At 47.7% G+C, this 16254-nt stretch overlaps 1 protein-coding gene across 1 annotated transcript in view; it reads right to left on the bottom strand.

The window, feature by feature from the left end:
- WWC1 (WW and C2 domain containing 1) overlaps positions 1-16254 on the bottom strand; it is a 156165-nt gene that overhangs the window by 48024 nt on the left and 91887 nt on the right. Inside the window, exons 4-8 of the mRNA XM_040239437.1 lie at positions 11829-11905; positions 10177-10256; positions 3240-3369; positions 1631-1777; positions 409-482 (exon numbers count right to left, since the gene is read on the bottom strand). Of these exons, the coding sequence (XP_040095371.1) occupies positions 409-482; positions 1631-1777; positions 3240-3369; positions 10177-10256; positions 11829-11905 (508 nt within the window). The remainder of the gene's footprint in view (positions 1-408; positions 483-1630; positions 1778-3239; positions 3370-10176; positions 10257-11828; positions 11906-16254) is intronic.

Genomic DNA, 16254 nt, shown 5'->3' on the forward strand with positions numbered 1-16254 from the left:
AAAGCCCCAGATGTGCTCTTTCACACATAGCTATTTACATGATTGTTGGTAAGCCTTGATTTTAGAGGTTGATTTTTAGGCAGGCAAGTGGAAAGATTACTAGGTTTGAGGTTTAAAGTATGGTTCAAAGCATAGTTGCACTCTTATCTAAGCGTCCCTGGTTCAATCATTTCTAGAATTTCAGAGAAGACTAAAGTATGAAGATGAGAATACTCACCTTCACAATCTTTGTGAGGATTAAACATCATGAAATGTGTAAAAAGCAGACACAGAGCAGGACAAACTACAATAGTACTGGGTTGGCCAGAAAGTGTGTTTGGATTTTAAGAACTTACAGAAAAACCTGAACAAACGTTTTGGCCAACCAGTTATTATTGTGGGACCATCCTGCCCCCAGCCTCTAATTACCTTCTCTTGGCTTCTTCATATCGAAGGCGCAATCTGACCTTCTCCGCCAACTGATTGTTGCTGCTGGTACCGAACTGGAGGAAAGAACAGGTCAGGAATTACATGGTTATGGTGGCTAGGGCTGAGCTGGGTTTCGGGGGCTCCTGAGAGACTTGACAGCTTGTGTGGGAAGGAGCTAAAAATAGTACCCAATTATTGAGCTGGCTGCGTGAATCGCAGGGAAGCTAGTTAGGAGAAAAACATTTTCTTTCCTTCAGGCCTGGGAAGAGCCCCCAAAGCACACATTTATCACTTTGAGAAGAGAAGCCGAGGGCTCAGAATATCTTGCAGCCCCAAAAGGCTTGGAGCTCATCCAGGTGGCAGGAGCGTGGTGGACAGCTGGCCAGGAGGAAATAGGCACCGCCACCACATGAGAAAGCCACTCTGGGCCTGCTGGGGAGGGCTCCACCGTACTCAGGGAGCCTGCAGCCAGCAGTGCAACAGCGAGGGACAAGAGCATCCTAGAGCTTGGAAGAAGGCACACGGTTCCTTCACAAATGCTTCAGCACAGGTGGCCTGAGGCTGGACAATGGGTGGTGTGAGGATGGAGTGGGAGCCCCATTGGCCATGCCAGTCTGTCAAAAACCTGTGAGGCTCACCCCATCAGACATGAATGGAGCTTCTCCTCACGACTGTAGAGACCACATAGAAGAGCATTTAGGCATGGAGACTCGTTCATTCAATGTCACCTGCTCCAAGAAAACAAAAGCTCTTCTAAGTTATGGATCGGCATGGGTCAGTCCTGCTCTGAGACTTTCAGGAGCGATGTCTGGACAGCACTTGCACTATTCATTACTCTAACCAGGGCTGAGCTTTTGAACTGGGAGGTGAGCAGCTGTCTGAAAGCTACAGGCATTGTTCTGGGGTGAACAGGAGGGAACTATCTTCTGCTTCTCAGCTGGTGAGAGGAAAACAGAATGGCGCTGCTCATCAGCACAGGGAAACCTGAGAAAGACCCTTCAAACATGCTTTCTGTGCGGCACCTAGAGATGCATTCCTGGGACCAGCGAGTCAGAGCTGGCTACCCCTCCACGTCGTCATCTCACGTCATCCGGAGGCCAAGAGGTCTGCAACAGAAGGCTGGGGCAGCACCCAGGTTCAGAAAGCACCCCGGGCTCTCGGGCAAGTAACAAGAAGGTTACTCTGTTTCTCGGGGCCCCGGTGGCGTGTGCTGTGTACTCACACTTCCAGAGATGTCCGTCTGGGAGCTCACGTCCAGGTACTGTTTCGGCAGTGGGAAACCCGAACTCTCCAGAGAGCTGCTGCTGGACCACAGGTCGGAGTGGGAGCCTCTGTCGGTGCGGAAGCCGTCCTTCAGCATGGCGAGGCTCTGGAGTGGGGAGGGCAGGCTTAGCAACACCCCCTCCATGGAGGGTGCTCTGGGTCTGTCACTCTCTAGGAATCTACTAGGGGCCCTGACACCCCACTTCTCCTGTAAAGAACTACCAGTGGGTGGGTATCAACTAGGTGCCAGGCACTGTGCTGGGCCCTTTACAGGGGAGAAACCAGTGTGGACAATGGCTTCAGAGCTGCACTGTCTGAGTCAGGATCCACTGCTCTGCCACTTCCTAGCTGTGTGCTCTTGTTGATTAACCTCTCTGTGCCTCAGTTTCTTTTCCTGCAAAATGGGAATAACTATCCCATTGACTATCGTATTGACTATCATATTGTTTAGATAAGATGACCAGTGTAAAGCGCTGGTTTAGTCAATACTTAATAACTGTCCATTTTACCATGATCTTATTTAATCCTGACCACAATCTTCCGAGGAATAACCTGTGATTATCCCCATCTGGGGCTTCTCTGGTGGTGGCTCAGTGGCAAAGAATCTCCTGCAGTGAAACCCGGGTTTGATCCCTGGGTTAGGAAGAATCCCTGGAGAAGTGCAGGGCAACCCACTCAAGTATTCTTGCTTTAGAGAATCCCATGGACAGAGGAGCCTGATGGGCTACAGTCTATAGGGTTGCAAAGAGTTGGACACGACTGAAGTGACTGAGCAGGCACATGTGCACCCCCCATTTTATCCATGAGGAAGCTGTTAGGTGGAGAAGCTGGCAACTGACAGAGCCAGGATCTGGTCCTGGTCTATCTGACTTAAGGCTTGGCACGCTTAGCTGCTAAGCATGAATGGAACATGCCTCACTGTCCACTAATGCCCAGTTTCAGTGTTTTCGCTGGGCTGCGGTCCTGATAGGAGCTTTGAAATTATTCTGTTTGTCACAGAGTGTAAAGCTTCCCTCATCAAGTCATGGGCTTCTGAGTTAGGTGTTGACGGTTGAATCTTGGCTCTAGTGCCTATTCTCTGATCTGTGCAGTCTTTTGCTATATGCTGGGGATAATTTAGCACTGATATAAGGGGAAAGTGAGGCATGGTGTGGGCCAAGTGCTTGGCACAACTGCCTGGCACAGTACATCACAGCTATCACCATTTGTCGGTTCCCAGCCCAGAGTCGGAACACGCAATGAAATGCTTACAAGGATGCTACATTTTGATGCCAAGGTTAGTGATGCTGAAGCCAGCTCCCACCATTTGGTTCTGTAAAGCAGACAGCTAGAGCTGGTGGCCAGTATGTGACCTTTAATCTTGACCAGAGGGCTTCTGTTCTGGCTCTGCCACTGACACTGGGCTGTGTGACCTTAGGCAAGTCAGTTCATCCTTCTGAAACTCCAGTCTCTTCTCTGAACTCAGGGATCTGGCAGCACATGGAAATAGCCCACCTGAGTCCTGCCTGGCAAAGAAAGGTGCTCGGGAGAAACGGGGATGGGGGCCCCGTCACTGGGAGGTCTTGTACCTTAATGAGATCTTGCTTTTCCTTTTCTCCACAGGTGATGGCCTTTTTGATGGCTTTTGTTTCCCTCAGAACAGCCTGAGCTTCATCCAGTTTGTAGCTGCCCTGAGCATCTGACATCTTCTTATCGATTCTAGGAGACAGTCAAGGGGAAAGGTCAGACAAAAACAGGGTGATGGATGGGGTTCCCCCAGGGAAAAAACACAGACTACAGTGCTTTAGTCCTGAAAGAAGTCTCCTCGCTGTCCCTTCTTCCTCAGGTGCTGCTATTGGATAAAGCACAGAAGGTCCCTGTCAGATTGCAAATGTCAGTGTTAGGCTGCAGAAGCAGCACCATTCTTGAAGTCAGCTCTTAGTGGAAGCCTTCCCCAATCATCTCCCTGGGTCTCCAGGCGGGGCTAGAGGTTCTCATGACATATCTTATAGAGCTTGACACTGCACTTGGTATGCTGTGTTATAATCAATAATTTATGTGGTAGTCTCATCTGATAAGCTTGAATATGTTTGAGTAGTTTTATTATATAGCACAGAGCCACACTTTTTTTTTTTTTTTAATGTGATCTTCTTTCCCCAATATTTATTTATTTGGCTGAACTGGGTCTTAGTTGAGGCATGTGGGATCTAGTTCCCCGACCAGAGATAGAATCTAGGTCCCTACACTGGGAGTATGAAGTCTTAGCCATTGGACCACCAGGGTAGTCCCTTATTTTTCCCCCTTTTAACATTATTGTATTTTACTGAATGAAAGTCTTTCAATTCTATAGGGCTTTACAATTTCCAAAAGGGTTCACTCACACACATGATTTCATATAATCTCATAATAATGCCTTTTGCCCTAACCCCTCTACTGTCCCTTCCCCCTTCCTTTTCCCCCTGGTAACCACAGTTTGTTCTCTATACCTGAGAATCTGCTTCTTTCTTACGATGCTCAAAGTTTGTTGTATGTTTTAGATTTCACATATAAGTGATATCATAGGATTTGTCTTTCTCGGTTGGACTTATTTCACTTAGCATAATGCCAAGTCCATTGGTGTCATTGCAAATGGCAAAATTTTATTCTTTTCTATGACTAATATTCCATTGTATATATGTACCACATCTTCCTTATCATTTATCTGTTGATGGATACTTAGATTGCTTCCATATCTTAGTAATGGTAAACACTGTTGCTATGAACACTGGGGTGTGTGTATCTTTTTCAATTAGTGATTTTTAGATACATATCCAGGAGAGGAACTACTAGGTCAGGTGGTAGCTCTATTTTTGGTTTTTTGAGAAATCGTCATACTGTTCTCCATCGTGGCTGCACCAGTTTACATTCCCACCAACAGTGTACAAGGATTCCCCTTTTACCACATCCTCACAAACATTTGTTTTGTGTTCTTTCTGACGATGACCACTCTGCCTGCTGTGAGATGATACTTCTACATTTCCCTGAAGATTACCGATGTTGAGCATCTTTTCGTGTTCCTTAACTCAGGTCTCTCAACCTCCGGATTCTTGGGGCGGGATCATTCTTTGCTGTCGGGGACTATCCTGTGCATTGTAGGATGTTCAGTAGCACCCCTGGCGTCTGCCCACTAGATGCTAGCAGCATCTGGACCTTGAGTTGTGACAACCAAAAACATGTCTCCATACTTTACCTAATGTCCCTTGGATGGGAGGAGCAAAGTCACCGCTGGTGGGAACCACGGCCTTTAACAAACATTTGCTGGGCTTCTCTGGTGGCTCAGTGGTAAAGAATCCATCTGCCAGTGCAGGAGGCGTGGGTCTGCTCTCGGATCTGGGAAGATCCCACGTGCCACGGAGCCACTAAGCCCATGTGCCACAACTACTGAGCCTGCGTTCTAGAGTCCAGGAACTGCAACTGCTGCAGCCCCGGCGCCCCAGAGCCTGTGCTCCACAACAAGAGAAGCCCCTGCAACGGGAAGCCTGGGCACTGCAGCTAGAAAGTAGCCCCTGCTTGCCACCGAAAGGGAAGCGCCAGTGAAGCAACGAAGACCCAACATAGCCAAAGGTAAATAAATAAGTCAACTGTTTTTAAAAGTATAATAGTAATAATAATTTAAAAAAGCATTTGTGGAAGTTAAGGGCCACACGAAGGAAAGGTTAGAAGGATGAAGAAACCCCTTGCTACCACTTAGTAGCATGACCTTGGGGACGGCCCTTGTGCACATGGAGCCTCAGCTTCCTCCTCTGAAAAAAACCCTGGATAATGCCATATGCCTTGTCCATGGTCACCAAGCTGTGAGCCATGTTAAGAGGGATAAGGTTGGAACATGAGGTGGGGAGTTAGGAAGTATGAGACAAATGTGAGGGGTTACAATACTTTCAGGCTGGGGAGTCTGCCGGCTCATCCAGGCCCTATACACAGGTTCATTTTGATGGAGGAAGATGGAGGTGAAGGGGCACGAGACCATTTTCTGAAGGTCAAACAAATCCTATTGGTGGTGGGCCCAGCCCTCTTGGAGAAGGAGAGCTGTGCTGTGGACAAGGCTCAGAGAGAGCACAGAGAGAAATTTTAACTGCTTCACACTTTCATCAAAAGCCAGGGAGGAGGTTTCAGTATCCAGTGAAGAAAAGGAAGTTTTGTAGTCTGAGGGAACACCACAAACCCATTATTTCAGGATGAGAAACCACTCCGAGGCATGCTTTTCTGGCCTTCTAGAGGCCGAAGTGTCCTGGGCTAAAAATAACCTGGGTGGGGAATCACAGATTCTCACCCTGGCCTCCTTGTCTGCAAGCGGGGAGGGGTAAGGAGACTTGTCTCATGGCCCCATCCCTGCAGCCTCCTCCTCGGAGGAAGACAAAGCCCCAGTTATGTCTCCCTGCTAAAAATAGCCTGTCTATGCCTTTCGAGGACTTGGGCCTGGATGAGCCTGCCAGGTCGGCTAAGACTGGTCTCAGATCGAGTTTGAAAACTTCACCTACAGGGAGCTTTCCCAGCAGAGGCCTGACCAACATGCCTGGTGGAGAGAAGGCTCCCCTTAGAGCTGAATGTACTGGGGCTGAAGGTGGCCCGGTCCCAAATGGAAAGGGGGTCAGGGGAGATGCTGTATTGTCTGAACCTGGCCAGGGGCTGGGGGCTCTGGGCAGGGGGCTGTGCCCAGCTGTCCCCTGCCAACCGGATGAGGGTGGCTTTGAATCCTCAGCAGGAAGAGACAGAAGTGGTCTGTCTTCAGGGCCTCGGGTGCCTCACATGGCTTCTACCTGACTGCTGTCAGGGGCCTTAGCAACCCAGGCTCTGGAATTTGGCTCCAGAGAGGAGCTCGGACTCTCAGGGACTGGGGAGTCGGGGGAGCGGAACAAAGGGTTACCATTATGTACTCAGTGAATGAATCTTTTTTTAAGGGAAAGAAAAGTTGCGTGGTTGGTGGGAAGGAGAGGGTGTGTATGTGCTGGGAGGGGTAGGGAGCGGGACGCGTGTGTTTTAGGATTTCCAAATTACACGGCTGTCTTTTCTCTAAGCACTTGAGACAGTCACACCCGGCAGCCACAGAGAAGCAGGGCAAAGGCTCTGGTGGTAGCCAGCTCCTCTGGGTCTTGTCCAGCCAATTCTCACTGGGAAGGGTGGCTCTGGGGAGCAGCAGAGAGATGCTGTCTTGCCCACCGCCCCCAGGGATGGTATACCTAGTCTTCCTTATTTACAAGGGCTCAAGGCAGCTAACGGGGCCAAATCCCTGGCTTTGGTCCTGGTTTTTCTTTTCAGTCTTTTCTGAGAGGTCTGCTTCCATCCTCAGCAATCTTTTTTTCTTTTTAAAATTGGGTTTGCTGACCATGTGTGTGTGCTAAGTCACTTCAGTTGTGTCTGACTCTGTGATACTGTGAACTGCAGCCCACCAGGCTCCTCTGGCCATAGGATTCTCCAGGTGAGAATCCTGGAGTGGGTTGCCATGCCCTCCTCCAGGGGATCTTCCTGACCCAGGGACTGAATCCATGTCCCTTGTGCCTCCTGCATTGGCGGGTTCTTTACCACTAGTGCCCCCTGGGAAGCCCCTTGCTGACCATGAACCAAACGAGTTTTAGCTTCCTCCAGGTTCCACAAAGAGAGGATGCTAAGAAGTGACTGGACAGTTCCCCAGTGGGCACTGAATGCAGTCCCTTGGGAGAGGGAAAGGGGCCTGATGTTTTCGGGGTCTGGGGGGGTTTATCTGGGATGATGCCAGGAAGGCAGGTATAAGGACATGAGTTTCAAAACCCAAGAGTCCCAGGTCTAGCTCCAACACTCTCGAGCTCGGCTCTATTTGCAGCCCCATCAAGTACCTTGGCCTATAAAGGGAAGCAGAATAAAAGTTGCTCGAGTAGAGACAATGGAAGGAGGTGACTGGTGCCCAGGGCGAAGGCACAGTTCATGTGAGTTCCTTCCAAGTCCAAACAGCCAACTATTTAGAGGTTACCACCCCCTTCAGCTCACCAGGTTTTCCCTACGTGCCAGGTACAGTCACGCGCTTGACGTGGATTTTCCAATTCAATATTTACAATATCCTATTTTTCAGATAAAGAAACAGAAGCTCAAGGGGATGAAGCAAAACACTTTTTCATGTTCCCTGGGAACTAAGATTTGAACCCAGGCCATCCACCCCTGGCAGCGACATTCCTAACCCTGTCTGCCAAGGTGCGCATTAGAGCAGAAACCTTCCTCCACAGGGAACACGGGGGTGGCTTCCGGCCCAGGAGCCCTGAGAGGCCTTATCTGGGCCTGATGTCAAAGGGGTGGGGGTGGGCAGGCTGAGGGAGGGGGAGAAAAGGAGTCTTGTCTTTGGGGTTTCAGCCTCAGCTTATCAAGCAACAAGAATGATCAATGCTGCTACAGGGTGACGAAGTGGTAAAACAGGTTTGTGGTGGCTCAGAGAATAATGGGAAGTATTTTAACCAGAAGCTCCAGAGCACCTAGGAGTTGGGGGGGGGGCCGGGGGGACCATGGCGAGGCAGGCATTGGAGGAAGAGGGGAGGGGAGGAAGGGAAAGAAGGGAGAGGACCCCTGCTCTGAGAGTGAGTACGTGCTCCCTTAAACTATGTGCTCAGAACCTGCTCCACTGCCTTGGAAGACTCATGAGGCTATTTGCTTTACAGGAATTTTCTGAACTCACATTACTGCCCCTGGCTGCCCTTGGCACGACTGGAGACTACCAAGAAGCATAAAGTGCAGCCTCTTGTCCTGATGAGACTAGAAACTGGCTTGAGAGGCAGGACTGGCATATGTATAGATACACACCTAAACAATATATATCTATATAAACACAAAGCCATAACACATAACACAAAAAGGCACTCTATGCAGTCTATAACACACAGCCATGTTGCCTTATATCCTGGTGGCTCATCTGGACAATAGGGGTCTGGGGAGTGGGGGTATGTGAATAGGAACCCACCAGCCCCTGTGGTCAACTCCCCTCGAGAGCTGGACTATAAAGAAAGTTGAGTGCCAAAGAATTGATGCTTTTGATCTGTGGTGTTGGAGAGCACTCTTGAGAGTCCCTTGGACTGCAAGGAGATCCAACCAGTCCATCCTAAAGGAGATCAGTCCTGAGTGTTCATTGGAAAGACTGATGTTGAAGCTGAAACTCCAATACTTTGGCTACCTGATGTGAAGAACTGACTCATTTGAAAATACCCTGATGCTGGGAAAGATTGAAGGTGGGAGGAGGAGACAACAGAGAATGAGATGGTTGGATGGCATCACTGACAGGCCATGAGTTTGAGTAAACTCTGGGAGTTGGTGATGGACAGAGAGTTGGTGATGGACAGGGAAGCCTGGCGTGCTGCAGTCCATGGGGGTGCAGAATCAGACATGACTGAATGACTGAACTGAACTGAACAACTCCCCTCAATTCATAGGGCTTGGAGATAAACACCCAAAGGCTTGGGGCTGTGGCCAAGAGTAGTGAGAGTGGTTTGAGGTCTGGAGAATGAGGAGAAGGTATAGTCAAGGAGAGTGAGACGGTAGTGTCTAGAGAAGATGCTGTCTGTGTACAGGTGACCTCACTGGGAATCTAAGCAGATAGCCCTTAGAACAGAGACATCTACTGACCGTTCTCTTTGGAGCTTCCAGGAGGGCTATGAGGCACTGTAATGACTGTCCCATGAGCTCATCACATGTACTGAACATGACTCAAGGCACAAGTCTCAGGGATATGAGTGGTTTAATAACAACAATAAGCTAACGCTCAGAAACATGGACTAGAGGCTTTAGTTTCCCATCTGTACAATGGAATCAGCTAACAGCACATTCCTTACAAAGTTGTCATGAGGGTCACCCAGATAGAAACACTGGAAGTGCTCCCTGGCAAGGACTACCTGCTCAATAAATCCCTGCTAGTATAATCATAAAAGTGACAAGGAGCACATCTTCTCTAAGGAAACAAGAGAACTGCATGTTCGTGGCTGCAAGTCAGCTTCTAGAAGTGAAAACTACATTTGGGCAAAGTTCTGGAACTCTTCAGCCACCTGCAAAGTGCAGTGTGCATGGCATGGAGCCCACTCTTCTAGAAACCCGTTTGTTGTGGAAGGGATCCTTGTTTCTTCTGGGAGCGTACAAGCCAGGGTCATTGTTCACTTCGGGGGGCCATGGAAAGAGCTGGTTTTGTCCATGTGCGTATCAGACTCTCCCCCATCTACAGGAGGGGAGGAGTCAGGTGCACAGACGTGCCCGGCGATACTCATTTCTGTGGCTGGCAAAACTCAACTGAATGGAACAGACTTTAATGACTTCTGGAATTCAGAGGACCGTGAGAACCTGAATCGGAAATGAGTCTCCTTTTCTCTTCCTAAACCTCAACCTTGGGGAATGGTCTTCAGTAGAATAGAACTGGAACTGAACGATTAGAAAGCCTCGTTTCAAGGAGGGTGGAAAGAGGATGAAGGAGAGGGGGACAGAGAGGATGGGAGGAGAGCACAGCTGAGGGGGATCCCCATAGCCTGCACCACCAGGCAGACTTACTTCTTCAGTGTCTGAAAGCCACGCTCTTTGAACTGTAGCTCCTGCTGGAGGTGAGCCATCTCTCTCTTCAGCTTGTTAACCTGGATGGCAGAAGACCACACAGAGGGTCAGAGGCTGATATGACCCCAGAGCCCCCAACTGGCCCTGCATAATGACTCAGGTCAACATCCCTGAGCACCCCTCACTGATGTTGCTGGGGTTGGCCTCCCAGTCTGGTGGTCCTGTAGGTCATTCTCAGCCAGCCCTTGCTCTGTGGAAACAGGAAGTCGACAGGACCTGGCTGACCTGGGCTAAAGTCTGGCCTTCCCCCTGACTAGCTGGCTGGCTTCTCTCACGCCTGGCTGGCTTCTCTCAAGCCATGCCATTGGCTCTGTGAGCCTCCCCTTCCTGTTTCTGACGGATGAAGATAATGGCAATTTCCTGGGCTGGGCATTACTTAAAGCAGGTACTGGATTCGCTAGTGTAGTGCAGGGAGCCGAGAGGCAACGTAGTAACTTTATATGCACGCCCTGGCCAGGGAGCCAGCTTCAGCCTGCAGAAATGCTTTGGCTTGCTTTACTTTGGTAAAGTATCCACCTGCCAAAGCCAGGAGACACAGGGAACAACTAAGCCTGTATACCACAACTATCGAGCCTGTGCTCTAGAGTCTGGGAAGTACAGCTACTGAGCCCACATGCCGCAGTAACCAAAGCCCGTTCGCCCTAGAGCTCATGCTCTGCAACAAGAGCAGCCCCCACAATTGAGTAGCCCGTGTACCACCACTAAAGTGTAGCCCCATTTGCTGCAACTATAGGAAAGCCCATGCAGACCAGCATAGCCAAAAATAAATAAATAAATAAATTTAAAAATGAGTTGCTAATAATTAAATATTGAGCTATTTCGTACACCAGGCCTAGATACACAGTTCTTTTATGAAAATACTTGAAGATGTGCCAATGCGGAGCCCACGTTCCAGCATGGGCACAAGAGCACAGAGCTAAAATCCCACTACCCTTTAGACAAGACATACCCTTCCAGGCTGCGCAGCCCCTGCTGCCTCATCTCCAGCCGCTTCTCCCCTTTCACATTCTCTCTCAGGCATCTGACTTTGTAGTAAACCCATGTTCACAGCACTGACTTCACCTTGAGCAGGTCATTTAAGTGCTGGTCTTCAGTCAGTCTCCACATCAGTAAAGGGGGAATAAAACTATCTGTCCCCTAAGGTAATCAGGAAGTAATTAAATATGATAATGCAGAGCACGCAGTGGTTAGGAAGAGAGCACCTTCCATGAAGAAATTTGGGGGAAGCCTGAGTCCACTGCGACCTTGAGCAAGTTACTTAATCCCGCCAAGCCTCTGTTGGCTCATCTTTAAAATGCAGATAGTGACCGTGGCTATTTCACAGGGTTATCGTGAGGGCGTGAGGTATTACTCAAGAAGCATTTAGCACTACGCCTGGTTAGAGTGATTGCCTGTGAAAGGGTAGCTGCTATCAACACTGCTATTAGTAAAACGAGGGCTGCTACAGCTCCTGCTGTCGTTATGTGGGGTCTTGTTAGTCAGCACCAGCTGCCACTTCCTGGTGGAAGCATCTACTCTGGTCTTGTGGGTAGGCTAGTAGCCAAGAGCTGCCTCAGGGACCCCCATCAATAGCATAAGCAGAGAGGACCTACCCGGGATTTTGCTGTGGCAATTTCAGCTTTTAGAATCTCAGGGTCATACTTAGAGCTGGATGACGAACCAGAGACCACTGCAAAAAGAGAAAAAGGAATTCTGTAGATGAAACATATTTTGGTCAAGTTGGCTTATTTGGCCATCTAGATAAACCCAGAAAGGAATGGCTGTTAGTGAACAACCTAAATGCCCAACAAAGGGGAATTTGTTAAATAAATAGGATATACATATAAAGTGAGGACTGTACAACATAAGTGATTTAAAACGATGGTGTAGGGACTTCCTTGGTAGTCCACTTGGTGAAGATTCTGCACTTCCATTGCAGGGGGGTGCAGGTTTGGTCTCTGGTGGGGGAACGAAGATTCTGCATGCTATGTGGACGGCAAAAAACAAGCAAACAAATAAATGATGGTGTAAAAGGATACTAAATATTCAGGAGATGTCCAAAACTTACAGTTAAATAAAAAACAGTAATTTACGAAAAACTACAAAGAAAGAATAAGTTTGAAAATATACAGAGGTAACGCACACACACACATATGTGGAAGGAGACAAGAAAGATAATATTTATATTTAGAGATTTGGATGCTGAATAAAATTAATTTTCATCTTTGTATTTTTCTATCTTTTCTACAGTTTCTAACACAAACATAATTTTCTAATCAGAAGTTACTAAAAATATCATTTAATGTACTTTATAATATTAATGTACATTTGAAAAGGAAAATAAATTACCTGTAACCCTATCATCCTAATACAATTATCTTCTCTTCAAGTTACCTTTCAGTGTTTACCTACAGTTCTATCATGCACAGGTATACCTCAGAGATATTTTGGGTTTGGTTCCAGACTCCCGTAATAAAGGGATTATCGAAACAAATGGTTTATCACAATAAAGTGAGTCACAAGAATTTTTTTGTTTCCCAGTGCCTATAAAAGCTATGTTTACACTATTGCAATCTATGAAATGTGCAATAGCATTATGACTTAAAAAATGTACATACTTTAATAAAAAAAAAAAAAACTTTATTGCTAAAGAAAGCTAACCCTCATCTGACAACACCAGGTTGCCGCAAACCTTCAATTTGTAAAATCCACAATCTCTGTGAAGTGCAATAAAACGAGGTATGCCTGCAGCTGTAATCTTAGTGCATTTTAAAAATAGAATTTCTTTGTGTCTTGATAGGGGATTTTAAGGCTTACAAAAAAGGACACAGAGTGATCCATCTAAAAGGAAGGAAAATGAAATAAACGAACAGCGAGAGTGAGGAAGCCAGTGGTGTGAAGCTGGGCTCACTGCATGCCATGAGGTCCCATTTCTGACCCGTCGCTGCCACAGACCTGGCTCTAAGCTTCCTACCTGCTGATCTGAAGAGGAAAATGGGCCCTGTGTACGACTCATGGTGTCTTTAAACACAACCCCACTGTTCAGGAAAGGGACAGGCACTGTTCAGGAAAAGGCCAGAGAAGCGTTTCTCCTGAGTCCTTAATCTTATGGTTTGAGCAATTTCATCACCTCCCCTTTCTGTTTAACGTCACTTGCTGGGACCTGGATTCTTCTGAGGCTAAAGAGGCTTATTTGGAGATTGCGGGCAATTTTCAGTGTGTGGAGGTAGAAGGAACAATCATGAAGGGGCTGCTGCTCTGCTCTTTGGACCTGGTTTAAATACTGGAGTGGATCTTTTGATTTACTGCTGTTGTTTAGTTGCTAAATCGTGTCCTGCTCTTTTGTGACCCCATTGACTGTAGCCTGCCAGCCTCCTCTGTCTACGGGATTTCCTAGGCAAGAATATTGGAGTGGGTTGCCATTCCCTTCTCCAGGGGATCTTCCCAGACTCAGGGATTGAACCTGTGGCAGATTCTTTACTATCTGAACCACCAGGGGGACCTTTTGATTATGCTTGTGCAGTGTGTGTGATCAGTCGCATCCAACTCTTTGTGACCGCATGGACTGAAGCCCACCAGGTGCCTCTGTCTGTGGGATTTCCCAGGCAAGAACAATGGGGTGGGTTGCCATTTCATTGCCAGGGGATCTTCCCGACCCAGGGAACAAAACCACACCTCTTACATCGCCTGCATTGGCAGGTGGATTCTTTACCACTCCACCACCGGGGATACCTCTGATTATGCTTTAGGAAAGTTAAAAAGAAACACTGGGAAGTCTGGGAAATAAAATTGTTCTCAGTAGAAACTGACAAGATGTCCTGCACCATGGGCAGCATTTCGCCTCTGCTGAGTTTGGAATGATGGTAATGATGAGGATGACGGTGACTGAGCCTGGACTTTCTCAGAAGAGATGAGCGCAGGAACACCTGGATAGGAAGGACCGCACAGCCCTTGTTGTGAGCATGGAACAGGAATACATGTTTTGTTTCCAGTCTGAAGCTTTCACTTCCTGTGCTCTAACTCCTTTAACTCTGCTGGAATTGGGAGTTTCAGGGGAGAGACCTGGTTGGATACAAAGCTGGAAACACTGACTTAGGCAATTGCCCAGATAGTCACTTCCGGACAAAATTTTAAGGTCATTGACAATCTTTGTTACTGATGGTTAGTAAAAACATGGTGTAAAGATGAGCATCATCAGTGAGGAAACAAGATACACCGAAAAAGAAGTGTGCCTGTTCTGTGAGCACCCGATCCTGCAACCGGCCTGTTTACCCAAGCTGCTGGGCTTGGCCTTCACCGGGGGAAGTATTAAGGGGAGCGTGGTAGCAGCCTGGGAGAGCCCATGAAACATGGCCAGTCCTGACCCTAACAACAGAGGGTGGCTGTGGGGACAAGTGCTGCCAGGGCAGATTGTGGAAGGCAAGAGTTCTTCCAAGGGAACACTCAGAAACCCTCAAGGGAGAACCCGAGAAGGATGAGACTCTGCCAACGGGGCCGCCAGGGGCTGGAATTATCATCCTCGAGAATCACTGTGACATGTACTGTTTCTGTCCAAAGCTGCAGCAATAGGATGTGGCTTGTTATTTTTTAAGCTATCTTTTTGTTGAAGTAAGAAAGTACAAATAGGAATGGAAAAGTGCACACATCATATGTGTGCAGCTTGGTGGACTTTCACCAAAGAAACACACTCAAGTGACCAGCACTCCAATCAAGAAACAGGTCATGAGCTTCCTTTCTGTGTCCGGGTCCCCTCAGTTACTCACAACAAAAGCATCTCATATTCAAACAGGACCGTAGAGATTGCCTTTAAGATCACATCTTTTTCTAGTTTTTAATTTTTAGTTTTTATTCAAGTTATGTATGAACACACTCTAACAGTCTATATAAAATGCTACATATTTTATACATCCCAGATTTGCTATAAAAAAAGAGCATTCCCCAATCCGCTTACTCACTAGCATAAAAGGAACCATTTCAGCAGGTTCAGCCAGCTTCTTGGGCATCCAATCCTGTGTGTCTGATAATATGCAAGCATCACTGTTTCTTGATTTTTTTGTTTGTTTTCGGCATCATGTATTCCTTTCTCTCTGGAGGATGGAGTGTTAGGCTCACTTCCTTTCCCAACCCCTACCCCACACAGGGCATCCCCTCTCAGCTCCTCATCTTCCTTACAGATAACTCTGGCCAGAGACACCTTCAATGTTTGCACTACTCTTACTCTGTAAACACTATTCAGGGCCCAGGCATGTAGCCAACGTTGCTTACTTTTTCTTTCCAGCACATTTTTGGGGTTGTTTGTCTTTAAGTTAATAATTATCATTTTTAGGTGTGCCACAGTTCAGTTCAGTTGCTCAGTCATGTCCGACTCTTTGCAACCCCATGAACTGCAGCACACCAGGCCTCCCTGTCCATCACCAACTCCCGGAGTTCACTCAAACTCACGTCCATTGAGTCAGTGATGCCATCCAGCCATCTCATCCTCTGTCGTCCCCTTCTCCTCCTGCCCCCAATCCCTCCCAGCAGGTGTGCTTACTTTCCCCAAATTCATCACTGAGCAACCTCACACTCAGCCAGTTATCTAAGTCTCCTCTCCCTGAGTTCCTTTCTTGGGCTCTGTCTCGCTGGGTGTGTGTCTGTATTCTCCCTGCTTGGCTGGCATCCTGGGACACCCACCCCCCCTCACCTCCACTGCCTCCCTCTCTCCTCCTTCCTAAATTCCATGTCTTCCCCCCTGTGACTACCTCCTCATTTTGGTAGAATATCACTTTCAGGAACTTCCTGAGAAAGGAAGCATGAAGGAAATAACACTTTTGGAAAACATGTGTGGAGTCAGACATGACTTAGCAACTGAACAACAGCAACAACATCCATGACTAAAGGGTAGTTTTGCTGGATATAGAATTCTGGGGCAGAAGTTATTTTCCTTAAATGTTTGAAGGCATTGCTCCATTGTCTTTTAGATTTCCAGTGTTACTACTGAGAAGCCAGGCGCTATTCTGAGTCCTGATCATTTTTGTGTGACCTAGTTTTTCCTCTCTG

The sequence above is a fragment of the Oryx dammah genome, unplaced genomic scaffold (assembly GCF_014754425.2).
Source record: "Oryx dammah isolate SB20612 unplaced genomic scaffold, SCBI_Odam_1.1 HiC_scaffold_5, whole genome shotgun sequence".
NCBI lineage: Eukaryota > Metazoa > Chordata > Mammalia > Artiodactyla > Bovidae > Oryx > Oryx dammah.